Consider the following 19181-nt stretch of genomic DNA (forward strand, 5'->3'; position numbering starts at 1 on the left):
ATCATCACTATCACTGTCCTGGTCAGGTGGTCGATAATAGATCCCTAATGTTATATTCTTATTAGAGCATGAAATTACTATCCATAGAGATTCTATGGAACATGTGGATTCACTTAAGATTTTCACTTTATTTGATTCTACATTTTCTTTCACATATAGTGCCACTCCCCCTTCCCCCCTCACGACTTGTTCTGTCCTTCCGATATATTTTGTACCCCAGAAGATTGTCTCATTGATTGTCCTCAGTCCACCAGGTTTCTGTGATACCTATTATATCAATAGGTTTGTTCTGTGATACCTATTATATGAATGGGTATATCAATATGAGCAGCCGGACAATCCATCCTCTTCCACTCTCTGACTCCACCATCTCAACCAAGCTTCATAGTCAGCAGCGATGATTGTAGTATTAAATTGTTTCTTTAAACTTGTTTAAAACTTATTCCTGTATTAAATTGCTTGTTTCAAATTGTTTAAAATGTATATAATGCCTTTTGTCTGGCAAAAAATAAATTCTCTGGAACCTCCCCTCCCCCCCATTTACATTAACTCTTATGGGGAAATTGGATTCACTTAACATCGTTTCACTTAAAGTCACATTTTTCAGGAACATAACTACAATGTTAAGTGAGGAGTTACTGTAAGTCAATAGGCTAAAAAAAGACAAAGTTTGAGCCAACTGAGATCAGAGGGAGAACACCAAGGAAACTATTTACTATGAACTAGATAATAAGGAATGTCTAGATGAGGTAAAGAAGTCAAAACATGGAGAACATGTGGACAGAGCATGTGATAAAGGGACTGGTTCCTATTAAGTAAACAAATCAATCCTAAAATGTTTGCACTTACTGTACATGACATCAATGAAATATGTAAATGTATATAAAAATGTGAGAGTTTCTGTATGACATTGGAACTATGATGTTCCCTACATCCACCCCACTGCGTTTGAGTCTGATCAGCTCAGTGTAGCATTGTTGTGTGCTAAATACAAATACATGAGTGATGAAGTCGGGAGTTGAACTGAGTTCTTGGGAATCTGAGTGGAAAAAAGTCTTGGAGGGAATCCCAAGAAGGGTCACAGCCAATATTCCCTCTAATTTTTTACATCCATGCACGTAATGAATTTTGTTATGTGCACCAAGATGGAGGTGATGTGTGAGAAATGACCTTCATATTGGTGCACATAACAAAATTCATGTGGTGGGGATGGGGCCCAAGGGTTTGGGATGCGAGAAGGGGCTCAGGGCTTGGGCAGAGGGTTGGGGATAGGGGGTGAGGGCTCCAGCTAGGGGTGAAGGCTCTGAGGTGGGGCTGGGGATGAGGGGTTCAGAGTGTGAGGGGGGGGCCTCAGGGCTGGGGCAGAGGATTGGTGTGTGGGCTGTGGGTGGGGCTGGCGATAAGTGTTTTGTGGTGCGGGGGCGGGGTCTAGGGCTGGGGCAGAGGATTGGGGGCAGGGGGTGAGGGCTCCAGCTAGGGGTGAAGGCTCTGATTTTGGGCCAGGGATGAGGGGTTCAGGGTGTGAGAGGGGGCTCAGGGCTGGGGAAGAGGGTTTGAGTGCGGGCTCTGCGGTGGGGCCAGGGATGAGGGGTTTGGGCTGCAGGCTACCCCGGGGCTGTGGTGGGAAGGAGGACTCCCCCACCAGCTCTGTCTTGCCCCAACAGCTCGAGGCTAGGGGAGAGGAGCCCCTCCCTCAGCCCAGCCCAAGCTGCCGCAGCCAAGAACAGGCTCCTCTCTAGGACAGGTCTGCGCTGGGGCTGGTGGGGAGGGTCGCCTCTCCCTGCCACGGCAGGTCCACACTGGGGCCGGCGGGGAGCGGTGGTTCTCCTCCGCCATGGCAGGTCCACGCTTCGGGGAGAGGCATCTCTCCCTGCCGCAGCCCTGAGCCCCTACGCAGAGCTTAATAGGTGGTGCTGCAGTCGCGCAACTTAGAGGGAACTTAGATCACAGCCCTATTTGTTGCTCTGGGATGGTCAGGTTGCAGGTGCTCTCATGAAGATTGACTATTACTCTGTTTACTAGTTTGACAGCTAGATCTTGTGGACATTGCTAGCTCCACCCATGGCAGTAAACGTTGGAAAATCTATGAAGTCTTGTCTACTCACTCTGCTCGTATTAATAGTGTTGCGGCCGTGATGTAGATGAGTCACCAACTACTGCTGGTGTTCTGAGCACTATGTTGTTCATAGATTTTTAGGCCAGAAGAGACCATTAAATCATCTAGTCTGCCCTTCTTTATATTACGAACTAGCAAATTACTAACACTTACCCCTGGTTTGAGCCCAAAAATATGTTTTTGACTAAAGCATATCTTCCAGAAAAGCATCCAGTCTTCATTTGAAGATATGAAATGATAGCGAATCTTACCTTGGTAGTTTGTTCCAATGGTTAATCAACCTCACTGTTAAAAATTTGTCTTGTTCCTAATTTGAGTTCGTCTGGCTTCATTTTCTAGCCATTGGTTCTTATTATGACTTTCTGTGGTAGGCCTAATATTTAGTATCTGGTGTTTTCTCCCTGTGAAGGTACTAGCCACCTGTTGATCTTTTTTGGGGGGGTGTGTGGATTGGGGGGTACTGAGCACTTAGGTATGTCACTGCAAGGCACATTGTTCAGCCCTTGAATCATTTTTGCGGTTCTTTTCTATATCTTCTCCAGTTTTTCAATGCCCTTTTTAAAATGTGGGCACTAGACACCAGAACTGTATCCAGTATTACGTTGTTGGTCTCACCGATGCGGTATACAAAGGTAGTATCACCTCTCTCTTCCTACTTATTTATTCCATCTTTATAAATCTAAGGATCAAATTAGCCCCTTTTGCCACAGCATCTTACTCGTAATAAATTCTTATCAGTTGCTACTTTTTAGGGTACTGTCCCCCCATTCTGTAGATATGGCCTGCATTACTTATTCCAAGATGTATGACGTTGTATTAGTCTGTATTAAAATGTATTGTTTGAAATGTTTATTGAATACTTCTTCCTTTTCTGCATGATTAATAGCTATTTTATCATTCCTATTCCATTGTTCAGATTTCTTTTGATCTTCTTATATTTTTAAAAACTGCTTGTTAAAGCAAAAACTGTTGTCCCTGAATATTTCCCACAAGTTTTTAGCTTCCCTTCTTAATTTTCTGTATTTAATAACTTCTAATTTTCTTTGGTGTGTATTGTAGCCCACTTCTCATTTTTTGAAACTGAAACTTCCTGACTAGCCGATGCTTGAGAACCATATCAGAAATGGGGGATGGAACAGTTAAGAAGAGGGGAGGGCGCAGTTACTTGCCCAGGAGCCTAGCAGACATGACAGGGCAACCAACGTCAGTCCCAGAAAGCCACTCATTGCAGAGACTGCCCACACATGTGCACTGAGCTCAGACAGGCACAGAGTTTGGGGACGAGAGTTGTCTGCAAGTAGTTGTATTCGAGCAGCACAAGAAGATCCAGCAGTTCTGTGCTGACTGTAGGAGAAAACTGTTTTGCCTCTTGGTCAGAAGTGTCCAGGCAACCTTAAGTACCCAGTTTCATAGGAGAGAAGAGAGGAGGCCTCACAATCCAAATCCAGAGGGAAAGGACTATCTGGAGCATGACCCACTGGGCCTCCCTTACCTTGGAAACCAAGGGAAGGCCAGGGTTTGAGGAACTAACGAGAAAACTGCCTGCCTCACAGTGGGACATCATTACAGGTTATGCTGGTCATACATCATGTAGTGAGGACAGGGTTCCTGGGTAAGAAAGTTCAGTCTGATTTCCATGTTTTTAAGAACAGAAGGAAAGCTCAAAAATAAGGTTTATGCTTTTAGGTTGCTAACTTGGTCTGTCTCTGCAGTGTTGAAAGTGGGGGAGGAGGTCAGTTGGTTCATATGATTCTAAAATCTTACCTTTAAAAATGTGCTAATGTTTATAGTATTTAATACATATGCATATTACATAAACATACAGCTTATAGCTATATGTATAAGACAAATATTATTTTGTGTAATTCTAAGCTGCTTTTCTAACTCATTATTTTACCACTTGCTTGCCACTTTGGAATTGGTTTCTTCAGTCTGAGTGTCTGTCAGTTTCTGTTTACGTAGAGAAGAAAGAACTTTGTGGGTACAGAAACAAACTAATTATATCACTGACAGTGAATGTTGAATATTGCTTCCTTACCTACCGAATAGGTTGATTCACGTGTGGCTCCTATAAAAAATGAAATTAAAAATGAGAACACACAGAATACAGAATGATATAGTTTACTTAAACCCAAAAAATAAAAGGAGATAATTATTCATGCCATTTTGCAAGTACCACATTAATGTGTAACTTTCTGTAGCAATCATTTAACTTTAAAATACATGGTTGATCTTTTTGAAAGCCTTCAGTGGTGAGAGTTTGTTTCAGGTGGGATTCTGAGTTAGAACATTGGGCCCTCCTAACTTTCTCTTTGTGCTGCTCCAGCAGTGCAAAAATGGACTTTAAGCTGATTCCCATGTGTCAGCCACTCCTGACCTTGCACACTCTTCCCTTATACAAGGTTGTTTTAGATTGGGTAGGGGTGTGGCTATAGTGTGATGTAGCCTTGGGGTTGTTGTAACTTGCATCAGAAACTGGCTTAGCTCCTTGCAGCCTCCATGATTGGGGGTTGTGAGAAATGAGTAGCAAGGTGGTAGAAAGCCACCAGTCCTGCCAGCTGTTTTTCCCCAAAGATTACAGATTTTCAGACGTTTCAAGGGTCTGAGGGAAAATAATCAGGCTCAAAGGAGAAACCCCCTCTGATCAGCTTTCTTTTCTCATTTGCTGTCTGAATGAGAAGAAAGCTGTCTTCCTGAGCATATGTAATAGGCATTGCTTCAGTCCCGTTTCCCACCTGTCTTCAGAGCTCAATGGGCTGAACCCTTCTGGTTGCGCTCCCTGCACCTTTCTGGCTCTTTCAGATTCCCCATTTTGTGTGTGTGAGAAAGATATTAATGTTGCAATAGCTCACCAGGATAGTGCTGCACTTGAATGTATGCAAATCCACGAAATTTGTTTAAATACATGCAGATCTTTGTTGCTCTGGTGTATTGATTGATCATTTGCCATATTGCCAATAATTATTAGCATTAATTAATTGTAATAATTAATCATTTGCCAATGATTGCCAATCATTTGCTAAGCGGCCACATGGGCATCCACAGACACTTTTGCCTGTCACTACACTATTATGTATGACACCACAGTGGACACACTCCTAGGACATGCTGTCCTATCAGCAGCAGTATGTGCTGCTTCGAAGCCCCAGCCTTCCAATTAGAGGCAGTGCTTTCTAGTCACCTACAAGTGGAGCACAGATAGGGACATCACTCGAAGAAGAGAAGGTTACTCACCCTTTGCAGTAAACTGAGGTTCTTCGAGATGTGCCCCGCATGGGTGCTCCACTACCTGCCCTCCTCCCCTCTGCTTTAGAGCCAGATATATACACTCTGCCTCAGAGAAGGAACTGGGGGTGGTCGGACTGCACAGCGCTTTATATATATATCCCACGTAAAACGTGAGAAGTGGGAGGTGTGCATGTGTGGTCTGAAAGGCACTGCTGATTAAGGTCTCTGATCCCAGGCGCAAGGGGGCCAGTGCACACTGATAGGGACACTCATCTCAAAGAACCTCAGTTATTGCACAAAACAGCCATCAAATCATAATTACTGTTGGTCACTATTGACCTAAAATATAAGTTAGCTGGTATTTGGAACATTTGCATTCAAAAGCTTTGGTCCTTTGAGGTGGCCTTTGGTTAATGGGTCAGAGATCTTGGGTTCAAATATCCAGTGAGGCATCCAGAAAAGAAAGATTTAGCACCTATGTGCCTTGGACATTTATAAAAAATCTAGATAAAATATTAAACAGGTTAATCTTTTAAAAGACAGTGTTTATTTGCTGAAGTAGACAGGGTGCCAATATGAATGGTAAAAATATTACAAAGATTCAGGAGAAAAGACTAAGTATTAAGTACAGTTCTGTTCTATTTAAAGACAGTTTTGTAATTTTTAAAATTGAATTAACTTTGTGTTCACTGAAGTGTGAGATTATGAGCCATACATAATATTGGCAGGGTGATGAGTTAGCTTCCCACACATATCAGTACCCTGACCTATAAATCACTGCAGTTCCTGTTCAGGTGTCATAAAGGGAGAAAGAAAAAAGGAGGATTACTATTGCAAGCTGTGTCCACAAAATAAGCTTGAAATGGCAAAATGAGACATCACTCAGTAGACTGTTGAAAGGTTCAAACAATTTATGCTCCCTTGGCTCCACTTAGCAGTTTGGGACTTACATTTCCCCTCACTAGGGTTTGAATAAATCCATGGGCTCTGCTGAGTTCTTTGGACTTTACTTCCCCTCAGTGGGACTTAGATGCCATGCTCTTCACCTTGAGTTTGGCTATTTCTTGATGTGTTGGGGGAGGTATTGTCTCAAGCCTATTATGTTATCAAAATGAACTAACACTTACAGAAAACTGAATATTGTCCCTATATGATACTTTTCCTTCTGTGCAGTGAACCACTTAATAGTATTGACATGTAAACTTTTGGGCTACATGAGGGCTGGTCTACACTATTGCTATAAATCGATCTAAGTTACGCTACTTCAGTTAGATGAATAATATAACTGAGTTTGACGTAGCTAGATACACTCACCGTGGTGTTTACTCTGTGCCGGGTCAATAGGAGATGCTCTCCTGCTGACTTCCCTTACTCTTCTCGGGGAGGTGGAGTACACAAATTGATGGGAAAGCGCTCTCACATCGATTTAGCGGGTCTTCACCAGACCCGCTAAATCAACACCATCTGCATCAGTTGCAGCAGTGCCAATCTACCGGTAAGTGTGGACATGTCTGAGTTACTGAAATGAATTGGTCAGTTCATACCTCATAGAGCTATTCTTTTATCTGCTCTGCAAACATAGGAAGCCATCACTGCATTCATTTGCGCTTGGTTCATGCTTTCAAGATTGTTTTCACAATCTTTATCTATTAAGACTTACTCTTTCCTTTTTTAAAAGATAGCAGCTGTACTTCTGTAGAACAATGTGAGAGAGGTGCTGATATGCTGTACTACTGTATAACAGTCAAGTTTGAGCCCTGATTCTGTCTTAGGTCATTGTTGATCTGCAACTCATAGTCATGCCAGATTTTGAAGCATTTTGTGGTGGTTTTGAATTACAAAAATAGGAGCAAGGATAAGGAAGTGCAACTCACTTTCATTTATGACCAAAACACCATTAGCACTCTGTTTTCCAGAGGTGAATAATTAGTGTGTTAACTCATTGGATACCCTACATCTGAAATTCCTATCCTACTGCATCCATCATGGTTTCTACCTAGGCATGCACTGGAAGTGTATTTTATCAACTTAGTTTGTTCCTTCGAAGTGGTATTCAAAAAAGAATTAAAAATATATACAAGAGGTGTGCTAACCATCACTATGTAATCACTTTTTCTGTGCATTCTTAATCACATTCCTCAATGTACTATGTATATAAATTGTAAGGACTTCAGGACAGAGACCGTGTCTTCACATTTGATTTTACAGTTTGCTGAAATATCAATAATAATCCTGCATGAAAATCTGTAGTTGGATATACAGGCAATGCAAGATTTGAGATTTCCAATGTTCATAATTCAATCATATATATATATATATATTTTTTTTTAGAATTTAATAAAACATCTTCCTGAACAAGAGCAGCTAAATACGCTATCCAAATTCAAGAGTGAATATAATAATTTGTCTGAACCAGAGCAGTTTGGAATTGTGGTGAGTACTAGCCCATTGCTGCTATTTTTCACTTGTTTTATATTAGTAACCAGTGCTGAAGTGTTCTCACCTTTTTGTTGTTCCTAATTATAACCAGAGGCAGAAGCTGGAGGAGAAAAGTGATGGTACTTTCTAGATAAATATCAACTGACATATCTATAGTTCCATAAACCCCATTTGTTATATCGTCCTTTGTCTCCTCATTGAAATAAAGTAACTATTAATCATATAACTTTTCTACAGCAAAATCGTTTACAATGGCCATTTCTGTGGTAGAATTTTCATAGATATCTAAAATATGTTAACTCTATAGATATTTTGGAATTTCCATGGCAAAAGTCATTCTGTAACGTGACAAAATGTTTAAACATTTGATTTTTTTTTTTTTTTTTTTTTTTTGTTAAGATTTCCACACCAACTTTCTGCTGTCAATCCACCATGTATGGGCAAAAAACCCTTTCACATCACCACACTAACCTAACTGTCTCTTTGGGCATATGTTTTACAGCATATTTTCTCATAGTACAGCTTTTGCTCACCTTAGCAAATCCATAACAGGATGAGTGGGTCACATCATTTTCCAAACACACAGTAGAAGGAATATAGAGGGGTAAGTGAAAGGGTGCAAGGGTAATAGTGCTCATCTGTGTCATGATGGGAAAAACGGTGGGCGAAGTAGAGACCCGTATTTGGAGATTATTGATCTTAATTCTCAATGCCTTTTATGAAGTATTAGTTTTAAAATTAATTTTGATTTGTCACTTTTTTCTTTTTGCAAGTCACCTTAGTTCTACCATTAGGCGCAAAACAAGTGGCCTCTGAAGCATTCCAGTCAGCTGGAACAGTTCTTTTTCCCACTAAATGTCAGGATTTGAGCATATACCAGGATGAAGTGTTGATGGGAAATGGGCTTTGTGAAAAGGACTAGTGGAGTATAAAAGTTTTGGTGAGGAGGGCATCACTGATGTTTAGCAATAGATGGATGACTGGAATATGGTGAGTAACCTTTGTAACAATAGGAACAATGCTACTAGGGAGGAAGGCAAGCAGAAAGGGAGATTAGACTTGGAGACAGTGCTGGGTTCTCTACTCTTCTTCCTCCCTTCCCAGTCCAGTGCATAGATTCATCCCTTCATTTCTTGTATGGAGTCTGCTATTGCACAGACTCTGAGATTCTTCCTCCTTTCCACAGCAGACAAGGGAAGAACGATATCAGGAGAACAGAGAAGTAGACTCTTCAGCAGGTGTTTTCAACCTTTTACTTGCTGAGGCCCCCCTCAACATACTATTAAAAACCCCAGGACCTAGTGGAGGTAGGGGAGTGAGGACCAGGGCAAGGGACTCTTGGTCATAGGCATAGTTTGACTTCTATTTTGAGGGGGCAAAGGCTGTCGGTGCTCGGGTCAGATCCACACAGCAGGGTCCAGGGAGGAAGTGCCACCTCCATCCCCGACTCAACTCATCAGACCACCTAGCCTATCTGGGTTGTGGGGGTTGCAACCAAAAATATAACTCAAAGGGGGGACTCAAAAAGTTTAAAATGGCTCAGGGTGCAGGCAGGGGGGAGCTAGGGGCTGTGTATAGGCGAGAGAGTAGCTCAAGGTGTGCAGGCAAGAGGTAGTTAGGGGCTGTATTGGGCGGGGGGGTAGCTCAGGGTGCAGGCAAGGGGGTAGCTAGGGGCTGTGTGCAGCAGGGAGGGTAGCTCAGGTTGCAGGGAGAAGGATAGCTAGGGGCTGTGTGCTAGGAGGGCTCCCCCTGCGGTGGTTGCTCCCCGAGGGCTCTGCTGGCCCCAGAACTGGGTGTGCCCCCCCTGCCCCGGGAAGCTCTTACCATCTGCATGAGCAGTCAGAGGGGGCTGGGAGCTGAGGCACCAGCTGCGGATGGGAGACTGCCACAGCTGCCCGCTCAATGGCACCACCAGCCAGAGGAGCAACTGCCCCGCACTGCCTGGCTCTGGCCCCCCACAACAACCTGGCCATAGAGCTGGGCCTGAGGGGGGCAAGTGGAGAGGAGAAGGTGGGTGGAGCTGCCCCACTCTGGGTAAGGCACTGCAGTTTGGGGACCACTGGTCTTACCCAGTTTGGCTGTTCTTATTTATTTGTACTCTTTTTGGGTATCAAAGTTAGGCTGGCTAATTCATTATTCTCCAGAATCTCCTTTTTTGACTTTATAAAGATAGGCACTATATATGCTCTTCTGTAGTCCTCTGAGACTGCACTCATCCTCCATGAGATATGAAAGGTAATTGCTAATGGTTCAAAGATTGCTTTGGCTAGTTCCTTAAATACTGAAGGGTGAATTTCATCATGTCCTGCCAGCTTAAATACATCTAATTTATCTAAATATTCTGTAACCAGTTATTTCATTATTTTGGTCTGAGATCCTTCCCCCTTGTTGTTAATATTAATTGTGTTAAAGTATCTGATTACAATTAACCTTTTTAGTAAAGACTGAAGTAAAATAGGCATTATGCTCTTCAGCCTTCCTGTGTCATCCATTATTTGCTCTCCTTCCCTATTAAGTAATAGACCTATACTTTCCTTTGTCTTTTTCTTATGTCTTACTTTCTCCTCTTATTGCCTTTTATGTTCCTTGTTATTTGTAATTCATTTTGTACCTTTGCCTTTCAGATTTTGTCCCTAGATGCTTATGTTATTATTTTTTACTCATGCTGAGCAAATTGTCCTTGTTTCCACTTTTTGTATTTTCAGGTCTGGTTTTGAGGGGTTTTTTTTTGTTTGTTTGTTTGTTTTCTTGTTTTTCTTTTTAACTCATTGTGGCTGACTGATTCTGCAACGAAGTATTCTACATAAATGAAAAGAAGAAAGGTTTAAGATTGTTCATCTGCAATGTTCAAACAAACATAAAAAATCCTGGCAATCTAATATATCAATATTTTCACCTAATGTTTAAATTGCCCATCATTTCATACTGTATGTGTACCTCTGGTCATGTCTTAGTCTAGTTAGCAGGGATCTGAACTAGCACTATAATTACTTCTCTTTTATAAACATGAAGAGAAACTAATGGGCAACAACTGCAAGCACATTTGTGCTCTTATGTAATCATACAATGAAAGGAGCTAACTTGCTAAAGATTTGTTTCATTTGAAAGGGAAAGTTTATATATAAAGTGAGGCAGATGTATTTAGAAAAGAAATTTAAACCAAAAATAAGTTGATCTCATCAATCTTTAATGTGGATCAGTGTCCAGATCACCTAGGTAGTATAAGTTTCTTTATTTTTGATTTTTTTTTCTTGATGTCAGAATCCAATTTCTATTACAAATCTGATACTTTTAAAACTGCCATGTTATGGTAATTGATTTCTTGGGATCTGAAATGCATGCTCAACTCTAGTTGGGTTTTATATCTGTGTAATTTCAGAAATAACTTCGGATGCATTTATCCAAAACAACAATACCGCCGTCTTCCTTCTGAAGTAAGGAAGCTTAAAAGTCTATTCTGATTGTCAAATCTAGTTTTCTGATATTCCAATTCTGCGAATAGTGCTCTATTTGATTTCGTCTATGCACTGTGATAATTCCAGTTGCTTCTCTTTCATACCCAACTATGGAGTTTTCCTCTGATCTGCAGACTTAGAGGCACAATGAGACTTTTAAATGGGTGGGATAGGTCTCGGCTGTGTCTATTTTGGAATACAACCCATTTTGTTCTGCTATCAAGTTAACTTGCACAAAGTCCTTTGACTTCCTGATTTTTCAAAAAACCGTTCAAGGTTTTTCAGGTGTTTTTTATAGGTCACCCAAGTCTCACAACTACAGAGGAGAGTTGGGATTATCACCGCTTTATAAACTAAAAGTCTAGTGTGTGTTCTGATGATGTGATTGTTGAACACCTGGCGAGATAGTCTGCCAAAGGCAAGGCTGGCTCAGCAGTTTCCATGTTGAATCTCAATATTTATGGCTGCCAAGATAGGCCAAGTATTTTACATTTTTCAGTTCTTTGTCAATATAGATCTTCCTTGCTGGGTCTGATGATTGACTGGGAGCTGGCTGATGAAGAACTTTTGTTCTGCTGGTGTTCAGAGTTAACGCTTTTTTTTTTTTTTAAAGCTCAGTGTTCACCTCTTCCATATATGGTTACTGCCATTTCTGATCTTTACTTTGCGAGGCATTTTCAAGGCCAAGGATAGCTTTTTTTGCTTCACAGACTTTTCCTCACACTGAGGCCATAGAAAGGCAGAGAGGTATTTTGCTGTAAGAACTGTAAGAGCAAGAATGCCCGTCCAACTCAGTCCAGTTTCAGCCCTGTGTGTAGGCATTTAATGGCTGCCTTTGCCAGAAAGGAGGAGTTCTCCCTCTCAACTACAGTGCTCCATACCTCCCCCATCTGCTGCTACTAGTACAGTCCATCTGCTTCTAATAAGGACATCTTTTACTGCCCATGGATCAGGGAGATCAAGTAAATAATTATCACTGTTCAAAACAGACCATACTGTTGCTGTTTTTCACAACTCTGTGACAGGGAAACTTCAGTTAATATCCTGGAATAAGGTACCTTCTTATTTTTATGACTTAGCAAAATTCTGTTCTATATTTTATGTTCCTACTAAAGCACCCCTGGGGTTGTGTTTTTGTTTGAGCATGCTGGAAGGCTGTTCTCTTATTGCCATTTATTCTCCTCATTTCATGTTTGAGAAAAGGCAACAGCGAATTTACATGGAATCCTTCTAACTGGACATTAAGGAGTTCCGCTTCTTGAGCTCTACTTGTCTGTGTCTAAGAATCCAGATAAGGCTCCCTTGATTCAAGCCAGGCTATTTCCTGGGATTCTCTCCTAGACCTTTCCCACTTGGCTTATCCAGAATACCTTGTCCTATTTTGGGAGAACACTTCATCCAGTTCTCTGGGATCCAGAAAACCTCAGTTCAATGCCAGATTTAATCACTCAGGTTCCTTCATTTGGCCTACAGCAAAGCTACACTGAGTTGATCATAGAATAGGGGGTTGGGTATATGGTGTACCACACATCCAAAGTTAAACAGAAAACCTCTTCCTTTATGTACATTTACATATTACATTGAATTTATTGTAACTTGCATCACACGTTTTGGGACTGACTTGTTTACTTTGTAGGAACCAATCCCTGCATAGCATTCTCTGTCCATGCATTGTCCACTCTCGACCTATTCTTTATTTCATCTTTATAGTCCTAACTTACTTTGTTCATTGTCCCTAGCATCACGGTGTTTCTGTTTATTTTAGCTAGCACAGACACCCTGACTCCAATATACTGCTTGCTAAGGCCCTGTTTACAACTTAATCTTCCATTCACCTTCCCAATCATGCCCACTAAGAAGTGAAGCAAGTTTACTCCTTGGGGAATTCTGCACCACTATGAAAGTGCAGAATTAATTTCCCCCACAGATTTTACTCTTTCCCCCCAGGCAAATAGATTGACACACCCCTCTCACCCCCCCTGGGCAGTGTGAGGGGACGGGTGACTATATGGGGAGCTGGCCCCCATCTGTCCACCCCCCTGAATCTGGGACCCCCCCCTTAGCCAGACCACCCCCAGCTGAGTTCCCCCCCTCCCCATGAACAACTGCTTTGCTGAGCCCCAGTGCCTTGCACCTGGACCCCCACCCTGCTTAGCCCCAAACAACGGCACCTGGACCCCCAACCCAGAAAGCTGAGTTAATCTCAGAATTGTTTGGATGTTAATTGATATTGCTGCACAGACTGACACAAACAATAGCATGATATTGGTTTTAGTTTCCTTGAATAAAATTAATGATTTTTTTTTAAAAAGGATAAAATCAATGTAGAAAAATGTTTAATTCTTTTTGGAGTGTATTACAAAAAATATGGAAAAAGAAACTATAACATATAAAAGTACTAAATATCTATTGGGTGATTTCATTATAGCTTGAAGTACCATTAAAGTCTATTTTGGGGAGAATTAACTATTTAAAGCTTTTTCTTGAAGAAAAAATTAGCAATTTTAGCAGAGAAATTCTGTTGACATTAATGAGAGAATAAATCTAAATTTCTGAGGATAAATAATTTGGGAACTGTAATTAACATTTTTTAGTTTTTGCATGTGTCAGTTCTTCAGACTGCTTGTTCTTCAAAAGAATTTATTTAGAGGAGAAAAGACTAATAGTGTAAGCAAATGTATTTTTTATCGATTTTTATACATTTAATCTATGTGTGTGTATTACTCCAATTAAGTAGTGGAAATAGAAATTCAAAAGATTTTGTAGTTTTCTTTTATGATAAGCACTGCAAGATTTGCATGATTATCCAAGGCTCGCTTTGTAAATAAATCCCTTAGAAAAACTTGGCAGCTGGTGGAATATTATAACTACATATTTATTTCATTCTCTGTAATATCATTGAAAATCCCAGGTGAGCCCTGCTCCTTGAACTAAAATCCCTGTGAAGGGCTCCTTATTAAAGAGGAAAACTGATTTTTTTTTTTTTTCAAAGTGGCTACCACTTTGACTGACTACCCCCCACATTGTCTAGAAAAGTCTTCCTCTGGAAAAGGACTATGCATGAAAAATGTCAAGTGATTGCTTTGGCAAAATTGGAATTGGAGAGTGGAGGGATAGTCAAAATCAGACTTGCAATGGAAAGTTGACATGTTTAACTATTAAGACAATCTAAATTCTGGAAATGTTTTTATCCTCCAAATTTACCACCAACTGAGGCAAAATTGATATTCTTTTATTATACAACATTTCTATTATAAATATTTTATCAGCAAATGGCATTACACTATATAATTAGGACATTTTAAAATGAATCCCCCATTTTTTAAATCTTCCTATGCTGTATTTTCTTCCACATTTGAGCCTTACCAGGCTGAGAAATGTATGCACCAGAAGTTACAACAATTGTACATATGTAATGTGTTGACATTAACATATTGATCATGAACACTACAAGTTTAAAATGTTCTACTTTGGAATGTATCATCGTAAAAGTTCCATTTGGGTGTTCATATTTATTGCCGATGGTTTCCATATCAAGATATTTTTATTTGCTTAGTGCCAACAATATCCTGGATCTTTAACAGTATATAGCAATGCCTGCCATGAACAGTTTACAATCTAAAAATTTTTACACAGTTGACAAGAAAAAGGCTGGTAATTACAACAGACATCTAACTCAGCATGGTGTCTTAAATTCAAACTATGTTCTTGCTGCCATAGGTATCACCAGTAATAAAGATTTTATGGGTCAAATGCTGCCCTCAGTTACACTAGCACTGCCCTATTGTCTTCAAATAATACCTTTGCTGCATCACTACTGCATTTAGTACGTTTGCACAGGTATACATGAGGATATAATTTAAAGACAATGGAACTGCAGAGGATGTTCTGATAATGTAACTTTCATTAACAATTTTGTTGCACAATTGTCAGAATAGATTCCAGTTCACTGTTTCAAATCCAGCGTAGCACTGGAATTCCGATAGTAGTATAGCACAGGGATCGGCAACCTTTGGCATGCGGCCCATCAGGGAAATCCGCTGGCTGGCTGGGACGGTTTGTTTACCTGCAGCGTCCGTGGGTTTGGCTGATCGCAGCTCCCACTGGCTGCAGTTCGCCGTTCCAGGCCAAAGTGGGCTGTGGATAGTGGCGTGGGATATAGAGGAAGTTTCTTTTCTTCACTGGGGAAAGGGATTCTACTCTCTATACTTTCTGATCCCCAAGTCCAAGGGAGGGGTGAGACTTATACTCAGTCTCCATTGTCTCAACAAATACATCAAGTATATGAGACTCTGCATGTATACCCTGGTTACTATTCTTCCCACATTGAATTGCAATGACTAGTTTGTTGCTCTTGATCTTCAGGACACCTATTTCAATTAGTTGGTTTTCCCAGGTCACAGGAAGTTCCTGAGATTCCTTGTCACTGGTCAACACTATCAGTACATGGTTCACCCTTTTGGCCTGTCATCAGCCCCATGCATCTTTACCAAATGCATGATGGTGGTAGTGGCCTATCTTAGAAGGAAGGGAATTCATGTCTCCCCATATCTAGACCATTGACTAGTGAGAGGCAGATCTGAGGAACAAGTCCTCAGTCATGTCCTGTTCAAGCTGGACCTCTTCAACCAACTGGGGTTGAATTTGAACAAAGCAAAGTTGACACTGACTCCAACTCAAAAAGTGAGTTCACTAAAACTCTACTAAACACTATGAATTTGAGGGCCTTTTTTCCACACAAGTAATTCCAGGCAATTTGATGCCTTTGTCTGGCTCTCCAATCTCATCCTTCGAACACAATCTCTGTAAACCTGAAGTTACTAGGGCATATGCCACACGCACTTATTTGGTTCAGCATGTGAGATTGCATCTTTGTCGTCTTCAGTCATGGTTGAAGTTGGTCTATTGCTTGATCTGCCAGTCATTGGACAGACTTGTCTGAGTGCTTCTGACAAGTTCAGAGATACTGAACTCTCTACAGTGGTTGGGAAGAACAAGAACAATGTGTGCCAAGGTGTTACCTTTGCCCATCCTCTGCCAACCAGAACAGTAGTTTCCAATGCCTGCCTCCACAATAGGTTGTGGAGTGCATCTAGGAACATTAAATGTTCAGGGTTTGTGGTCACAGACGGAAATGTAGTGCCATAGCCGAGTACTGGAGCTTCAAGCCATTTACAGTGTGTGTTGTGCCTTCTAAGATCAGTTCAGGGGAGTAGCAGTCCACATACTCACCAACAATAGTACTGAAATGTATTATGTGAACAAGCAGACAGGAGCCTACCCCAACTAGCTTTGTCAGCTATTGCAACAAAGGACAAGAAGTGCCGTCAGTTTTGTTCCTGGGTCAGACTCAGCTCAGGTTCTCTAACCGATGCCTTTCATCTGAACTCAGGAATGGACCTAATGTTTACCTTTCCCCCTATTCTGTTCATTTCACAGGCTATCCTCAAACTGAAATGGGACCATGCCAATCTAATACTGCTTTTGCCAACTTCGCCAAGACAATGTTGGTTCTCTGACCCTCTCAGCCTGTCTGTTTCATCTCCCCAATTTCTTGACCTGCTGACTCAGCATTTTGGCCAGGGTTTTCCTTTGGTACTGAGGAATCTACACCTCATGGCCTGGATGGTACATGGCTAGATGAGGAGGAAGGGCAGTGCTTGGAAGCAGTTCAGAGGATCCTGTTTAATTGTAGAAAAACATCTATTCGCTCTATTTATTGGCTAAGTGTGTTTTTTGGTTTGGTCAATATCTCAGGGAATTCAACACATTTTGGCTTGTGTTTCGGACATTTTGGACTGCTTGTTGCATTTGAAGTCCTTGGGTCTGGCTCTCTCAGCTCATTGAGGGTTTGCTTGTCAGCAGTCCTGGTGTTTCATCTTCTGATCCAAGGAGAGTTGATTTTCTCCAACTCCATGAAAGTGAGATTTCTGAAAGGTATTGTCTGACTATTTCTACTTGTGAACGAAACTGTCTGTGGAATAATAATATTGTACTGGGGGCCCTCATGTGTCTTCCATTTGAGCCGATAGCTACCTGTTCATTGTCTCTCCTCTCCCAAAAGGCAACCTTTCTTGTGGCTGTAACATCTGCAAGAAGAGTCAGTAAATTAGCCTTAATGATAGAATCTTCATATACTTAGTTCTTCAAAGAAAAAGTGTCATTAAGACAACATCCAAAGATTTTGTCCAAAGTGGTTTCATTGTTTCACCTTAAGCAGGTTATTTAATTGCCTGTATTCTTTCCTAAGCTGCACTCAAATGCAGACAAGCAGCATCTCTGTACGTTAGATGTGAGGTAGTGCACTTGGTGTTCTATCTGGAAAGGTCTAAACCATTTTGTTCATTACCTTGACTACTATGTCGATCAGATAAAAGATCAGCTGGTCTCCTCACAGATGATTTCAGGTGGATATCTCCTGTATGGAGTACCTCAGACTACAGCCCCACTGATATTATGTGCTCATTCAATGAGAGCACATCTGACACCTGTCCCATTTTTCAGTGATGTTTCATATTGGATATTTGCAGGGCTGCTACATGGTCTTCTATGCATATTTTTACCAAACACTATGCTATTACCACAAGTACAGCAAACTTCAGGAAGGCAGTTCTGCAAGTCATTGTTGAAGTAGACTCCAAGCCCCACCACCTACCTGAACTGTTTGTGAGTCACCTGAGTGGAATACATGCCTGCAACCACTTGAAGAAGAAAAGACGGTTCCTCACCTGTTCTGTAACGGTTGTTCTTCGAGATGTGGGTGCAGGCATGTATTTCACAGCCGGTCTCCAGCTTTCCACATCAGAGTCTCCAGCCTTGGATTGCAGTGTGAATGAACAGATAGGAGTTGAGGGGTGGGGTACTAGGGCCAGAGGGCATGAGCACTACCACAATGAGTGCTGCTGCTAAGCCAGGTTCTCTGGTTTCAGTGTGCAGGATGTGTGCATGCCTGAGTGGACTACACATCCACATGCACATCTCAAAGAACAGCAGTTACAATAGAGGTAAGGAATGGTCTTTACCTTGGCTCAAATTTCCAATATACTCTTCTGAGAAACCCTTTTCCGGGAGTGATTCAATCTTGGATTTTTGCTTTCTATATCTGCTGTTTTGCCCGTCAGCTGGTTAATAGATCTATTTTAAAACAAGAGGTGTTCTCAGGGAGGTGTACCCTATCTTTCACATCATCCATTTCTTATTCATTTTTTGAAAACTAAGTTTTTTCAGTTTCAGATTAGTCACTTTTTTTGTCTTTGAGTGTAAAATGTCCATTGGATTTCTGATTCCCTTAATATAAGCCCTTGAATTTCCATTAAACTAATCCGCTTCCACTGCTTTGGTTTATTCTTCCTGGGCAGTAAGCTCAGATTTTCCAGCTCATTTCTGTAGGAACTTTTGCTCAGCCAAATATCCATCATCTTAGTATATTTGTCACTTTTTCCCTGAAGAAAAAGGCACCAGGCGTCTTGAAATGAGTGAGAGAAGAGCTCAATAAAATATGAATGTAGTACATAACTCTTGAGTTCATCATTTAGGCTGCTGCCCTCTTCAGGCGTATTATTTTGAGTATTTAGTGGGTTAAACCCTTAGAATTTCTGTATTGATTTGTTTTGATCTTGTGCTTGAAAGCAAAAGACCAAAACAATGTTATATGCCTTCTAAGCAGTGGCTAAACAGATAATTACTGCTTTTGTGGTTCATAAAACTTTTATAGTTTTTTACATTTTTTTTCCTGGATTTACTTTCACAATTAAAGATCTGTTACCCTAAAAGAAACAGCTAGAGAAGACACTTACTGAGATTACTTATGATATGAGTAAGCAATATGATATGTCTAGCTTCAGCTTGTGTTAATCAACTTCTGTTTGTAGCCTTATAGACCTAGAGTGTACAGTAGTAAACATTTCAGGTTCCATTTCAGGTTGTTTGTTGTTGTTTGGGAT

General features: G+C 41.0%; 1 protein-coding gene across 1 annotated transcript in view; it reads left to right on the forward strand.

The window, feature by feature from the left end:
* Window positions 1-19181, forward strand: part of DIAPH3 (diaphanous related formin 3) — a gene marked incomplete in the record, with an annotated part of 517573 nt that overhangs the window by 256620 nt on the left and 241772 nt on the right. The window contains 1 exon segment of the mRNA XM_034758385.1: window positions 7676-7777. Coding sequence (XP_034614276.1) covers window positions 7676-7777 — 102 coding nt within the window.

The sequence above is a fragment of the Trachemys scripta genome, chromosome 1 (genome assembly GCF_013100865.1).
Source record: "Trachemys scripta elegans isolate TJP31775 chromosome 1, CAS_Tse_1.0, whole genome shotgun sequence".
NCBI lineage: Eukaryota > Metazoa > Chordata > Testudines > Emydidae > Trachemys > Trachemys scripta.